General features: G+C 39.8%; 1 protein-coding gene across 1 annotated transcript; it reads left to right on the top strand.

Annotated features, from left to right (window-relative positions):
• The first annotated feature begins 1,865 nt into the window (after nucleotides 1-1,865).
• LOC131304183 (uncharacterized) lies at nucleotides 1,866-3,830 on the top strand. Its single transcript, XM_058331322.1, has 3 exons — nucleotides 1,866-1,892; nucleotides 3,224-3,403; nucleotides 3,580-3,830. Exons 2-3 carry the CDS (start codon nucleotides 3,232-3,234, stop codon nucleotides 3,828-3,830), a joined length of 423 nt encoding a protein of 140 aa, XP_058187305.1. The 5' UTR covers nucleotides 1,866-1,892; nucleotides 3,224-3,231.
• Nucleotides 3,831-16,145: the final 12,315 nt, after the last annotated feature.

Raw genomic sequence — 16,145 nt, 5'->3', positions numbered from 1 at the left:
GCGGAAATGTTGACTAAATTTGTGTATTATTTATGTTCATGTATTGGTTCTATATACTCAATTATAATTAAATGAAATTTGATTTCAGTTTGCATTATTGATTATTCAGAGAAATATAAAGTAAATTTAAGTGAATTCAACATACATAATTTACTTGAAAACTCAAATATAGAAGTTTAAAAAAAATGAAGGACAAAAAAGTAAAAAAAAAGAGATAATATATTAGGTCTAAAAAAAATCATTTAATTTAAACACATTATTTCATATTCAATATTAGACTTGTTTGATAGGTTTCGTTGAGTAGATTTCAAATATAGAAAATTTATTTAAAAAAAATATGTGATTTCAACCTCTTTTGACAGTTTATATACTAAAAAATATGGTTAAAAAATTAAGTGTTCCAAATTTGAATCCGTTTGACCCGGTGGAAAGATTTTATTTTTAAATGGTCATAATTAAATTTTGACTTTAGGGCCCTCGTTGATTAACCTTAGGAGATATTTGATTCTACGACTTTCTTAGGGTTAATCAACGAGAGCCCTATAGTCGAAAGTTAATTATGACCATTTAGGATAAAATGATCAGAAAGCTAAAATCTTTTCACCGGTTCAAACGGATTGAATTTGGAACAATTAATTTTTCAACATCTTTAGACAGTTTAAGCTACCACAAAAATATAATTTTTCCGTTTTACGTTATTTCACCATCAATATTAGGCTCGTTTGATCGGTTTCGTTGAGTAGATTTCAAAAATATAAAATTTATTAAAAAAATACATGAAAAAAAATGTTTTTAGCATTTAAAATTTTATAAAACAAAAAAATGAGAGAGAGAGAGAGAGAGAGAGCATGATGGGTAAAACGGGAAAATGATAGGCTCGGTGTCAGACCCCCACTGACGTAGGGGGGGGGGGGGGGGGGTGTGTGTGTGATTAACAGCTCTCTTACACCAGTTAGAGAGAGAAAGAGAGCAAACGTAATTTCTGGCGGAATTTGTGTGAATCAATGTGTAAAGGGGAGGTGATTTTACCAGAAAGCCCCCAAGCCCTTCACCACTACGGGACAAAATAATGTAGAAAAATCGGGATGCAGATGGAAACATTGAAAGTCCGAAAACCCATTAAAGTAATTCGAAAATAACCCAAATAGTGCTTGTGGCTCACCACTTTTGGACACGAAATGACAAGAACGCCCCAAACCCTAAAGAAGTAAATTCAATCGGCTGGTTTTTGAACCCAGGGGCATTATCGTCCGGAGATGGCCAAAGTGTAAGCCACATTTTGGAACTTCATTCCTTTATAGGCGGCCTGTGGATTCCATCAGTTTTGCGCACCCAAACTAGAGATCATCTAATATCGGCAACCACGTGATCAACATAGATTTATTGTGTCTGGAGGTATTAAATTCTTATAATGCACCATCCAAACACTGCTTGAGCTATTTCTTCACGATCAGAACCATCTATCTTTTTAATCTTGTAGAGTAGATCATCTCTATCAAGAATGAAGTTTATCAGACTGGTAACTACCGCATTGGAATAGTTTAGTCATGCAAAAAATAATTAGACTAAATCGTTAATATAATAGTGCTTCAATAAGGTAGTTGCTAGTATCCGATCACTTTGAACTTTTGAGTGGAGATTTAATTTGACGAGTCCCACAAAATGAATGGTTTTGATAATCGAGGAGAGATCCGAACGCGACGAACTACGTGCTGCAGACTGCAGTCCCAAAAACAGGACTGTAGAGGCAGAGCATCTGTTCTTTTGCAAATATTTTGGCGGGCATCTCTAATTACTCCTATTAAAGGGCGGGATTGAAGGAGAGGAACAAAGCCCTAGTACTCATCGGTAACATCGACACTTTTTGATTCTCCTCTTCTCCGGCGCTGCTGGTATGCCTCTCTCTCTCTCTCTCTCTCACACACACACACACCCCCCCGCGCTCTATCTCCCTCTATTTTTCTTGTAGGAGATTTTTTAGGGTTGGAGAGGGGCGATGATGGGCGAATTGGGCATAGGTGCAATAGAGGAGGACTGCATTTGATGATATTTATTTGAGCAGAAAAGGGGTCGTCGCCTTGGATTTTGCTGGTGATTGGAAACTGAATCATTGGGTTGTGAGATTATTACGAGGGTGTGGGTTTGTAGAGGATTTGAGGTTGAGATGGGTGAGGATGTGAATATGAATGTGGAGAGCCAGAGAACGAATTTGAATTCTAGGTCAAGTAGATCTGTTTTCTATATAAATTTCCCATAGTAGTAAGGAAGGAATTTGTTGATTAGTTTATTTAATTTGTTCCTTTTGTGCCGATAGTTTTAAGTTAACTTCCCAACAGAGTGAGATTGTTTGGTATTTCTTTATTCTGATACTTGTTCCCTTATGACCTAGTATTTTAATGGAGCTAACTTTATATTTTCTTATTGTTTTGTCTTAATTAATTCAAACATGATTCTAGTTAATAGGGGAGGAATAAGGTTGGAGCTATGGCAGCTTGGGGGCTGTTTGGGGACTGGGTTTTAGCGAGTTTTTAGGGATATTTTGGAGCTTATTTCGGGCTGGTTTTAGTTTTTTTTAAGGGTTGTTTTAGGGGCAGATGGGGGTTGCTTATGGATTTGGGCTGGTATTGAGTGCTGATTGTAGGCTGCATTGGGGATCTTTTAGGCCCTTTTTAGGGGTAGAATTGGGGGTTGTTCGGGGGTAAATTTGGACCGACTTTGAGTGCTCTTTTTGGGGCAGAATAGGGAGCTATTTATGGTTATTTTGTGGCTGCAACATGGTGGAAATGGGTGTTTGATTGAGGTGGCAGGAATGGAGGCTAAATTTGGGTGGTGTTTGGAAGGTATTTGGGTTTGATTTCTTACTGATCTGGGACTACCTTCGGGGCTGTGTGGGGAGGCGATTTAGGGCCTTTCTCATTGATATCATTGGGGGTGGCGATGATTGAGTGATGTTTGATTGCGGCTCAAGCATTAGGTTGCGTAGTTAGTTCTTTGCTAACTACATTTTTTGGTTTGTTTTTTTGTTTTTTTTTTTTAAATTGGGTGGTTGATAAGTACTATTTTATATGTGCTTAGTTTTTGAAGGCATTGGTTTGTGTAAGATATTTTCTAATGGCTAAGCATTGTTTGGAAGTTATGGTTTTGCCTCTCTCTTACTCTCTATACATGAAAGTTGCTACGATTTCTCACTCATTCACTTAACCCCTTAATTTATGCCCTATAGATAAAAAGATGTCTGCTAGAGGTCGAGGACGAGGTGGTCGCGCAATGACACCTCACGGGGTGACTATTGGATCAGTGCTTACTCCTGTGTCATCCATGCCAAGTAATAATATAGAGCAAAACTCATCTCCTGCTCCACTTATATCCGAGTCGGCGCAACCAAATGTATCCTTGACACCTGGTACTTGTTCTAACACCACCACTATGATTGTTGGAAATAAGCTATCGCATTAAATTTTTTTTTTGTTGAATTTCTGTAAATATGTGAAGAATATCTAAGGATTTGGTAAACAAGTTTCATATGAATCCCTCTTTTTTAGCTGAGTTTCATGAGAATCTATATTCCATTTTTTTCAGCAAATGCATCTGTAACTAAGAACGTACATGGGAAAACTAAAGGTTTAGCACTAGCCAAGGTTCATGGGGGCGGAAAGAAGGAGAAACTGGGATTTTCTCGAACACTTGGACAACCTAAGAGTGAAAATAATGATGACTTGACTAGGTTCACGGTTCACCACAGAGATAGGTGTTATTGTTTTGCAATTTGCCCCTTTACAAGCAAAAGGTGGGAGAAGGTGCCCGGAGATGCAAAGGATAGCTGTATTTGAGTAAGTATTAGTAACATGACCTTGTTATTTGTCAGGGTAGTAATTATGTAATTACATCTAAGTTGCTATCTTCATGTATGCATGCATGCAATTGACTGGATGAATGTATGTAATTACATCTAAGTTGCTATCTTTTTACTTGACATCTAAGTTGCTATCTTCATGTATGCATGTATGCAATTGACTGGATGAATTTGTGGGATATGTAGGAAAAATTTGATCTTCTTGAAGCAACTTATGTAGATAAAGCTATATTGCGAGCTATGGGTAAGCGGTATTGTGACATGCGATCCCATCTCAAGAAGAAATACTTTGAGTGATTCTCTATAGTTAAGTACTGGTAATATCTTCATGCCTCGAACTCTTATTACAAATTCTTATAGATGTTGAAGTACTCCTAATTGGTTATTAAAAATGCAAAAAAAGTGTAACAGGTATAAGGATAGTCGAAAAAAGCCTAGGATTCACCATGTCGCTGGATCAAAGGCTTTCTACAAGGTCAAAAATGATATGTTATGTCCCCTATTATTTCTAACAGATTTCAATCTTTATTGAGGACAAAACCATGTGATTGTTTTTCACAAAAATAATGCACCAGAAAAAGAAAGGCGTGAATCATGACTTCCCTGAAACTTGGAAAGAGACACATTATAGCCAAAAGAGAAAATACTGGACAGATGGTCCAGAGGATGCATATGCAAGTGGAAATCAGTTCATTATGTATTTAGTTTTCTCATCTAGAAATATTAGTCTCGGTTGTTAGTTAATTGTCTAGGCATAACTTTACTATGATATTTGCAGGAAAAGTTAAAACAACTTAAGAATCAACCAATAGAAAATGGATCTACTCCAAAGTTGGATGAGGAGCTCTCATTTATAGTCTTTGGATGCAAATTAGGACACTTAAATGGCTTAAATGGTTAAGGATATGGTCCCAAGCCTATCTCATCCATATCTGGCCAAATTTCTTGGGCACAACTTATAAGAGATGCTGAAGAGGCAAGAGAGGAAGTGGCACAAGCAAAGAGGACTTGTGAAGAGGCTCTAACAGAAGCAACACAGGCTCATAAAAATATTGAGCAGCTAGCAGAAAACATGGCTAACATGCAATCACAACTAAATTTCTTGCTACAACTACCAAATGGTCGCAACATGCCTTCCACTGATGCTAGTGAGTATCTATTCCTTGCCTTTTCTATTGATATGTGCTGATATACGCAGAAGACCTCTAAATATTAGCTTTCATACCTGAACGACGAAGGTGGAAAAGAGATTTAACCTTAAAACTGTGCTGATGTTTTAAGTTGTACCATGGTATTTTGCTTCCACTACAGTCAGTAGTAATAACGTGAAAATTTTTGTTTGCCAGTTTAAGTGCTTTCCTCAAATGGTACTCCATTCTTATATTTCAGATCCTCGAACCACAATAAAAGATAAAACCTAGAAACTATTGTAAAAGACATGAACTACTACAGTTATCCACTACATACTTCCCATTGAATAGCTACCTACACCAGCAAAAAGTTATTGGGCTGTAAGATGTAATTAATACATAGATTACTTCAAAAATTATAGAAAAAATAGTAATATATATTAAATTTTGCAATATTATCAACGAAATGATAAGTGGCGCAGTGGTAGTTTAGAAACTAGAGATCCCAAGTTTGAGTCCGAGCAGCAACGAAGCGGAAATAATTTTTCTAGTTTGGTCGTTTTTGGCGACGAAAAAAAAATTGTCGCCAAAAGGTACCTATTCGTTGACCCCAAAAGCTTTAGCTGCAATTTTTTTACATTTTTAATTGGAGACAAATTTTATTCGTTGTCGAAGACCGAATTTGTTATAGGGGCAATGTGATGCCATGCTTTCAGGAGTCCCACATTTGGAAGAAACAGGAATAGGATTGTGAATCCGCCTCTAATTGTTGTACATGCTCTAAAAGAACATCGTCTTACCGCTTATGCATAAGATTTAGGAATGTGTTGAATGTTAATGCTAGTAATGTGTTGAATGTTAATGCCACGAGCTCTTTTTACAGTGCCACGAATATTTATGATGAAAGACTGTTTTACCTATCAAACCATCCTTTTCCACTCCAGTAATCTCAACTCTCTATCTCTGGAAATTATCGATGACCATGCCATGGCGAAAGTCTTCTCCTATAATCTCCCTTTTCTACCTCTAGATAAACTGTCCTACTTTTATTTTCTCTTTAGCCTACAAATTCTTTTTTATGAAAAGAACAGGAACCAAACAAAAGGGGAAAAATCATATAACAGAAACAAGGTCTCCAAGAGATTTACAATTAATTGTTGTATTCTTGATCGTCTGGCTTCAATGAATGAGAAAGATTGATTTAAGAGAAAAAGATTAGTAAAGCAAGGGTAGTAAGAGATTTGGAGTGCTTTAACAAGGCGACAAGGTTTCCTGTGTCGAGGTTGCACCGGAAAAGAGGGATGGAATTGAGAAGGCGTTGAAGGGGTTTTTCAGTCGAGTTTGCCTTCACGCCGACTCTCGACTTTCCGAAGGCCTATGGAGTTAGAAGTTAGTTTTACAAATGAGCATTCCTTCCATTTGTGAAACGCCCCCTAGAAATCAACACAGTTTTCCAGTATCATAATTCATAGATAAAAATTGGTTTCAGCTCCCACCCATCCTTCTACCCTTTTTCATCTTTAGGGATAATTAAACGGAGATTACTTGTGGTTTATGACTATAATATAATAAAGATCTCTGTAGTGATTTTTGAAATTATTCCTCGACAGATAGAGAAAATGAGAGGATGGTGTGGGCTACCTGCCCAGAGGATTTCGGATGGCCCAAAAAACGTGTTCGATAATGATAGAGTTGTCACCTGGATTTAAGGTTCGCTATTCGAAAAACCGTTTTGATTGAAAATGATTGTTTGAATTTTGAAAACCAGAGATGTTTTTGGGTTCGAAAGCCAGGTTACGAGAGGAAAGGTTTTACGGCACCCCTCTCGTTTGATACGAGGTCGGTCTTTACGCAATGCTTGTTGGATTTTGTCAAAAACATTCTATTTCAAGAAAACAGTTAGCATGTATTCACAGGTACATCAAATAACAGTGTATGCATGTGCAATGTGTACAATATGTGATAGTGAGGTGATACAAGATGAACAATGACAAAAAATGAAACTAATGCTACTAGAATCACTCTCGGGCGCCCAAGACCTTTGCCCTGCAACTTTGAAACTTTGGTCAGAGACAAATGCATTCTAACACTACAAAAAACATAAGAACATAAACATGCCAATATGCCCAGCAATAGACCTAGACAGTCAAGAACAGGTCTTGAGCATCCAAGCCATGCTTCCTTGCAACTAAAATAAATCTAACTGGGCTCTGGAATGATCAATGCACACCCAGCGTCTACAAACTCACATAATGGCAAAACAATTTTTTTGGTGGACAGCAACACTCTTCGGTGCCTAGGAATGGTCCTGGGCACCCAAGAATGAACCTAGTGTTATGAAAAAATTTCGTTTTCTTGTGTTCCTCTTGCTCTTGTTATTAAACTAAGACCAAATGAACTCACAACCAGTATGAGGAACTGGTGTAAGCCCCTGATCTCCCTCAAAAAAGGAAAAGAAAAAAGGAAAACAGAAATGTCTTGGAAATACCTAGTCTTATACCTTTTTCTTTACTGTGACTATGCTTCCCGGATGAATTTGCTACTTGAAATGAACTGAAAAATCACAGAAAAATGAGACCTTGGTTGTACTTAAGTTCTTAGATTTTTCTGGGATTTTTTGAAATTGGTTTTAATTTTTAAAAGAAGAAACTTTGAAATATTCTTAAGAAAGAAAATTTAGAGAGAGCGGGGGGGCGGGTTGTGTGTCTTTTTAGAAAACAGGAACTTTGGGGGGCGGGTTGTGTGTCTTTTTAGAAAACAGGAACTTTAGGTAGTTTTTCAAAAGACTCCCCTCGTGCTGAAAAAAGTGATGATTACACCCATTGCTGCCTCAGGCAGGCTTGAGTGTATGATTGTAGAATTCTGGTTGAACGTACAGTCAAGATCATCCAAAATCAAAATAGTTGGAAAACTCTTCACCCATTGGTGGGGATGACAGTTGACTTGGGCGCCCAAGAGTGGCCCAGGTTTTAGGGTTTTTGGCAAATGGTTCTTGGGCGCTTGAGACAGATTTTTTGAAAATCGTTTTGGTTTTGTGAAAGTCCAAGAAGCATTGTCCAAGGCCTATATTGATTCAATTTCATCATCAGGGGGCCTCAAGGCCACAAATTAAAAAAAGCATATGCGCCGGTCTCACTTAGGACCTTTTGCACAGAAGATTTCTGACAATCCTGGCAGGTGCATTCTGGGCTCACTCTTGAGCGCTTAGGAGCACTCTTGGGCACCCAAGACAGCTTTTCCCTTGTATCTCCTAGTTTTGTCCATAACCTCCTTGACCTGATGTGGGTGGTGTTACTTCTCAAATCTCCACCTTGACTTGATGTGGGTGGTGTTACTTCTCAAAACTCCAAGGTCAAGGGTTCAAGGCTTGGTAAAGGTCAAGATCCTAAAAGTTATTTATGTAGCTGTATTGTTTACCATGCTTCATTTCAACTTGTTTTTAAACTATATTGTAAGGCTTTGAGGATTGAGCCAGTCAGCGATCACATGAGATTCAAATTGACACGACGACGACATGAGTTTGGGCTCGATTGCACCACCTCTTCTCGGGATCACTTTTCTTGGGCACATACCGTAAGTCAAAGCGATGACTCAGCGATCCCTAGTTGATTACGGCCCAAACCCATACCAGGTATGTATTTCATCTTTCTCATCATTTCGAGAGCCACAGAGCTAACAGAGAAATCTTTGTCCATTTGGATCATGCAAAGCTTTCCAGAGGTAACCAAAGAAAATCTTCCCAGAGCCACATCCTCTTCTCCATGCATAATTTCCAAAAGTGGAGCGTTGTCATCGATTAAGGGGCGAATCCCAAAATCACCATAGATTATTAGAGTCCCAGAGCCTAATCCCAAGATGACTTTTTGATGGAGAGTAGACAGTACTGCCATGACATTGGGGCGATGCAGCCATGGCCTGCCCAGAAGTAGGTTGAAAGAAGCGGGGATATCCAGTGCACAGAATTCCACCACGGTCTTGAAATCCTTCACAGCCATTTCCAAACTAACGGTCCCCATGACTTCTCGGCGAGTGTTGTCATACGCTCGCACTCCCACGCTAGAGGGCGTAAAATCCTTGTTTTTGAGTCCCAGGCAGCAAGTTGTGTGGAGCGGGCAAACGTTTATGGTAGAGCCGTTGTCCACGAGGATGGTTAGGACCCACTTTCCTAGGCACTTCATGGTTATATGGAGGGGTTTGTTATGGTCAAATCCTTCTGGAGGGAGGTCTTTTTCACTGAAGGCTATGGTATGCTTGGCTAGGTGAGGTGTGATTAAAGTGATCATGGCTTCAGAGGTAATGTTGGAGGGTACTTCTAGTTTGGAGAGGGTATTGGCAAGCCTATGACGATGCTCACGAGAAGTTGCCAATATTCCCCAGATGGACATATTGGTTGGGATTCGTTCTAGTTGTTTGCGGAATGGCATCTATCAGGGATCAAACGAGGAATGGTTTTGGCTTGTACGGGGTTTATGGACGGGTTGCTTGGAGGCGCGGGAGTGGTGAAGCTTTTTTCAGGTGCGAGTTTGGTGGGGTTGTTTGAGGTGGAGGTGCTTGGGACGAGCTACCGGCTTGAAGGATAGGGGGTTGATAATTCTGGCCACTCCTCGTGACATGGCCTACTGTTAGCACCTTGATTTCCAAGGCTTGCTAAGCTTGGCTGGCGGTGGCACCTTGCACCCTAGCCAACCGGTGGAAACATAGGCATAAGGCAGGCATGTCTTTACAAGGTGACCCGACAGTGTCGGTTGGTGTCGACACTGGTCCCTAAGGCAAGTGGCAGTCGTGATGCACGTGATGGCCCGATGATGTCGAGGCAGGGATGCTAAACGGGAAGCAGGCTTGTGGGACAAGGCAATCGAGAAAAACGGCTAAGTATTGGGAGCTGGGGTTGGATCACGAAATTGGCCAGGCAGCCTTGAGTTGGCTCGGGCAAAACAGAGGCAGGCTTGAGTTGGCTCGGGCAAAACGGTTATTAATGGTTAACAGCATTTCTGCACATGTTGCTGGGAACGTGGGACAGGTGTCCAAGGCAGAAACGGGCTGCATGTGTTGCTGGCAGCATGGGACAGGTGTCCAAGGCAGAAACGGGCAGTTATCGGCAGTTAATTTCCAGGTAGTTTCATGTTTCAGTGTGCTGGCAGGTTCTGGCAGTGCCAGCACAGCCCTAGGGCAGTTGGGGGTGTCAATTGCAAGATCATGGGTTGGCCCCATGATCTCATGTACTTAGTGGCCACGTTTTTAGGATTGTAAGCCTATTTAGGCAAGCATTTTCGTAGCCTAAGGCAGAGGGTTGTTTTGTCTAGGTTTTTGAGTGTATTCCTTTGTAAGTTGGTGCTTAATAAAGGTTGGGATGGTTCCCGTAACTCTTGAGTGTGTTCCTAGACGTTCAAACATATCGGGTGTGTGAGTAAACACTAGTTGGCTGAGACCAAGTTGTTGGCAAACTTGGTGCCATCACGGGCAGATTTCTAGGCAAAAATAGCCCCGTGACACCTACCATCTTGGGGAAGTGTTCTCCCCAAAGCTCTGGGAAGTCATCCCACAAGTCTGTGAGATCCGTATTAGCCTTGCAGTTGCCTTTGTCCAATCTGGTCTTTTCCAATGTATCTCTGAGCAGTTTCATTTTTAAGGTGTCCCATAGATTCTCATTGACTATTACCCCCTTGTCGATCATGGTTAGGGATGGCAATGGGGCGGATTGGAGGCGGATATTGACATATCTGAATCCGAACCCTCCACCCGTTCCCTGAATCCACCCCGAACTCCGATCGGATATATTTTGGATACTCCATTTCCGCTCCAAACAGGAAACGGAGATTCGATTGGAGATTTGGATATCCGAATTTGAAAAAAAAAAACTGATTCTGTAGGACATTAAGTTAGCCAATTAAGCCACAATCTGCCAACTAAGCCACTGATTCATAGTTAGTGTCCATAAAAAAGACGATTCCCAAAAAAAAAAAAAAAAAACAATACTAGAGTTACACAATTTGCCAAAAAAAACGGATTCCACAACTATTAGGCATTAATTTAGCCAATTAAGTTAAACCAACGCCATTACATCCAACGACAATACTAGAGTTCCATGGGTCATCCAATAACACATTGTTGGTCTTCCATACTTCATAATTACATAATTCCATAGTAGCAAATACAAAATACATGATTCTAAAGTTCTTGAATCTCCAAAAAAATGAATACACCATTGATTCATTGAAAGCATATCACTCTCTAATAAGAAGCATCCATCCAAAGTCCAAACTCCAAAATTCTACAATACCACCTGTCACATAAAATACAAACATATCACTCTCTACTACATATAATCAACTGAGATGATTAAAAAAAAAATGAACTGAAGCATCAATTATCAAACATGAAAAGCATCAAAAGCAACCAATTCTAGCTTTCATGTACAATTTTAGCATATAATTATTATAATATCAGGAGATAAAGCACCCTAACACTTCTCAAACATAAAATTCAGCATATAAGGGCTATGAGATAAAGCTAGCACAAGTGTAAAACTTTTCACAGTACAAATGAAACAACTTACCCATAACCTGATCAATCATCAATAGTTGTCACATCAGACATACATTCATCAACATCCGTATCCTCATCATTGATAGTTGGAACCTTTACTTGAAGAAAAATAAGACTTAATTAAGAACAATCATTGTTATAGCATATTAGCAAAGACACAAAAATATAGTATGAAAATGAAGAAAAGATTATTAAAATTACCTTCATTCTCCGAAGCTGCCAACCAACTTTGAGTACACATTTAGGCTTCCAAAGTCTTCAGGTGAAGTCTATTACGACTTGGACTCACTACCCTACCACTAGTGCTAAAAGAGGACTCCGATGCAACAGTAGACATAGGCACGACCAACACATCCCTAGCCATGGCTTGCAAAATAGGGTACTTTAAACCATTATATTTCCACCATGCCAATATATCAAAATCATCACACATCGGTAACTGCTCTTCCGAATAACGATCTAATTCTGACTTTACATGCACAGTTTTAGTTTTCTTTTGTTGATCAAGATAATCGGAGAGAGAAGTCCTATCCCTCAAATAGGTGGTAGAAGGCAGTGCCTTGCTTGAAGATTCACTACGATCCTTGCTTGAAGATTTACCTTGGTACAACGTAAGCAAGTCATAACACCTTATTCGAATGTCCTCCGCCATCCTAACACCATGCTCTCCATAAATTCTTTTATAGTAGTACTCAATCAAGGACATCTTGAACCTTGGATCCAGCACGACTGCAACTGCCAAAAATCCATGCGTATTATCCTAATACTTGTCATATTTCTCAAGCATGTTTAAGGCCATTTCCTTCACTACATCAATCCCACAACAGACCCACTTCGACAATCTAACTTTAATATCACACACATGGAAAAAATAAATTGGAAGTAGGATAGGTAGTCCCACTAAACAACAAAGTGACCTTGTAGAATATTTCCAATCTCTCACATATATCTTCAGCCAAGTTCCAATCATCATCATATGGGCAACTTTTATATTGGGGATCCTTGAGTTTCAACCGACCAAAAGCATTCCTATATTTTATGGCAGTTTGAAGCATCAAAAAGGTAGAATTCCACCTTGTAGGACAATCAAGAGACAAATTTTTACCATAAGTAATTCCCAGTTGGCGAGTTACACCTTCAAATGTCTCCTCTCTCTTTTGAGTTGCTGTCCAATAAGCAACACTATCCCTAAAATTGACATTTAAACCATCTTTCACAATCAAGTTAAGAATTTGAACAACACATCGCACATGAAAGAAACTCTTACACCTTATATGATCATCTCCAAGTTTTTCTAACAACAGATCAATCATTGCATCATTGGTAGTACAATTATCAACTGTCAAAATAGACAATTTTCTATCAATATTCCACTCCAAAAAGGTATATCCTTCAACACCTGACACAATGCTTCCGCCGTTTGTGGACATGACACATACACGAACCTAAATAAAACAGTTACTATTAAGTATGAATGTACAATAATAATAACAATAACAATAACAACACTCAACTTGCATAAAATTAAAATTACCTTAGAATGCGGCTTTGTAACTTCCAAGAATCATCGATGATGTGCGCCGTGATAACCATGAACCCTCTTTTCTTATTGATAGATGTCCACATATCCATAGTCAAGGAAACTCTAATTTTTTTTTCTTTCCATAAACCTCATTGTCTTCACCTTCTTAACATCATATATCTTAAAAATGTCCCAATTCATAGTGTTTCGAGAAATCACATGAAACGCAAGTTGTAAAGCATGGCAAAATCTCCTAAACCCAGCGTGTTCCACCATGCTTAGAGGGTACTCATGCATTATTTTCTTGTAAGCTAGTTGTTTCCTAGCAACTTCTGGATCATAGCTATATGATTGAATGTTGGCCTTTTTGCCCTCCCCCATCAAAAGACTAGATGTTATAAACTTTTGCTTGTCATCAATCGCTTTTTTCATGTAATAAGAACTAGTATGATCTTTCAAATGTGTTGTTCCACTCTTACCATCCCCAACAAACTTTCTTTTACAATACAAGCACCTTGCTTTTTCTACACCAATGTCCTTAGTTTTTATTTTCTGAAAATGCTCCCAAACTGCATCCTACATTTTGCTTTTGACAATATTTTATCACCATCAGAAGTATACCCAAGTTGTTCTGGTTCATTTGTAGGGAAATTTGACTCGATTTCTTTTTGTGAACTATCAAGTGTTGGTAATTGTACCTCATTCGATTCAACCTTAGTTGGCGTAGAGTTACTTTCCCAAATTGGCACACTACATATTAATAAACATAAAAGATTTTATAAACAAAAGATCACATGCATTTAAAGTAGTATTGCAGCAGGATATGCACATGCATACATGGAATGATAAACCATTTCGTGAACTTTAAAAATTACTCATTTGAACTCAGAGTACAAACAACACCACTACTACAAACTTTCTGAGCTTTTTTCACAAACCAAAACTACTCATCTCCTTTTGGTTAGTCTCCATAACTTCCATGTATAACAGAAAAAGCCCATACCAAGTGTTGGATAATCAGAAAAAGCCAATATATAACATGCCTTTCTACTCTATCTCGTTATTCATGGGTGAACATTGCAATTTCTACCACATAAGTACAAATTCACATACTCAAAGCCACAAATTTAAAGACAGAGAGAGATAGAGAGATTGAAGAATGATTTTCGATTTTCAAAGAAATGCAAGAATAGACCCGATAAACAAACCTGTTTTGTGATTTTTGGTTTACCTTGACGACCATAGGGTTCGTCCGGTTGGAGTCGGAGATCTCGAGCGAGGAGGGGGATATTTCATCACCATTAAGAAAAAACCCTAACAGATCCCGCGAGAGAGAGAGAGAGATTAATAGATTACAGAAGGTTGGAGTCGGAGATCTCGAGCAAGGAGGGGGACATTTCATCACCATTAAGAAAAAAACCCTAACAGATCCCGCGAGAGAGAGAGAGAGAGAGAGAGAGAGAGAGAGAGAGAGAGAGAGAGAGAGAGAAAACCCTAACAGATCCAGAGAGAGAGAGAGAGAGAGAGAGAGAGAGAGAGAGAGAGAGGAATGAAGTCGGCTGGGTATGGGTGGGATGTTATGTTTTGTGGTTAGGAACCCTAAAATTAAGAGTTACTTACATAGTTGGGTATTCGAAAAAATAAGAGTTACCTATAAAGTTGGGTATTCGGGGCGGATCGGGTCGAATCGGATACGGATCGGAGATCAGATTCAGGGTGAATCGGATCGGAGGCAGACTTACCTTCATATCCGATCCGATCCCTGAATTTTTTTTAAAAAAAAAACCGAATCTGCTCTGATGTCTGAATATCCGATCCGTTCGGGACGGATAATAGATCGAATTTAGATGGGTCGACCGTGATGGCCATCCCTAATCATGGCCTTATTGACGGTTAACTCCTCTCCATCCATCCAAATGTTGACCAGCTCTTCTTTTGCCCAAAGATTCTTAGCATCCAAAACAAAAATATGGGGTTCATCCGAAGTTCGCACCCTCAGCTGTGGCAGAGACCCATCAATTATATACTGCTGTGTTCGAAACATGGCGCCACTTATAGCCCTCTCAAAGAAGTCTACATTTTCCCCAAGTGCGTCAACTGTATCATCTCGAAAGAGATGAAAATATGGGCGGGGTCCATGAGATCAGGCCCCTGTACGTTGCACTTCTTCTTCTCAGAATAGGTAACACAAGGAGCTGTAATCCAAGGGGTCTTCGTCTGCTATCCTTTGCCACACTGCAGGCTCAACTTCCCATTCCCATTTGTCCTCAGCATTGACCGGCTCCGGTTCCATGAACAATGCAAAAAGTGAGTGCCCATCTAGCGGATCAGCTTGCATTTTGTCTCACCTTTGCAGCCAGGGATTGTTTAATTGCTCCAATTTTTCTACTTCTTCCGGTAAGGGGCCTTCTTAAGCGGGCCATTCTCCATCTGCGAGGGCCCGACTTTCATGATCAAGCCAATCTTCTATCAAGCTCCCCCATTTCATACCAAGGTCCCAATCCATGGTTTGAATACCACAAATTGTAACTTCCTTGAGCACTTTGATGGTCAGTTGTGGTTCGGTCTCCGTGTTTGGGTTGAAGGAGAGGTTAAGAGTGATGTGGTTGACTTGGTGGTTCTGGTATTTTGGTAAGGGATTGGTTACGGTGGAGCTGGGATGGTCTTGTATGGCGTGGCGGAGCCAGAAGCAGTGGTTGGTAAGGTGTCCGGTGTATTAGTGGAACGCACAGTAGGCGTTCGGGTCATGGTTGGCTGCGAGTTTTTGTGGTGGAGGTGTAGGAGGAAGTGGTTTGAGGGTTCTGCTCTTGACGAGCCTTTTGAATAACATGGATAGTGGTACTGGAAACTGGAAAAAGACACGGGGTTGTTTAGGCTAGGTGACTTGGGCAACAATCTGGTTAACGGGCTTGGTTCGGGTGGGGTTGGCATTTGTGGAGCTGAATGGTAGGTTGGTGTAATTTGTATTTCCCTACAACGTGTTGCTACTGCCGGGGTACGCTTTTTGGATTTTTGGGAAGGAATTTGCTTTTTTGAGATGCCCAACTGAACGGTTTTTTCAACGACCAAGCCTGTGTTGAAGAATGTCTTGATG

The sequence above is a fragment of the Rhododendron vialii genome, chromosome 10a (genome assembly GCF_030253575.1).
Source record: "Rhododendron vialii isolate Sample 1 chromosome 10a, ASM3025357v1".
Lineage (NCBI taxonomy): Eukaryota > Viridiplantae > Streptophyta > Magnoliopsida > Ericales > Ericaceae > Rhododendron > Rhododendron vialii.
This window is presented reverse-complemented; position numbering and strand designations above follow the sequence as displayed.

Excerpts from the sequence above, each read along its gene's own strand:
- LOC131304183 (XM_058331322.1), top strand. The coding sequence starts at position 3,232 with ATGTCTGCTAGAGGTCGAGGACGAGGTGGTCGCGCAATGACACCTCAC. Across the intron at positions 3,404-3,579 it reads AAATGTATCCTTGACACCTG|CAAATGCATCTGTAACTAAG; the intron begins GTACTTGTTCTA and ends CATTTTTTTCAG.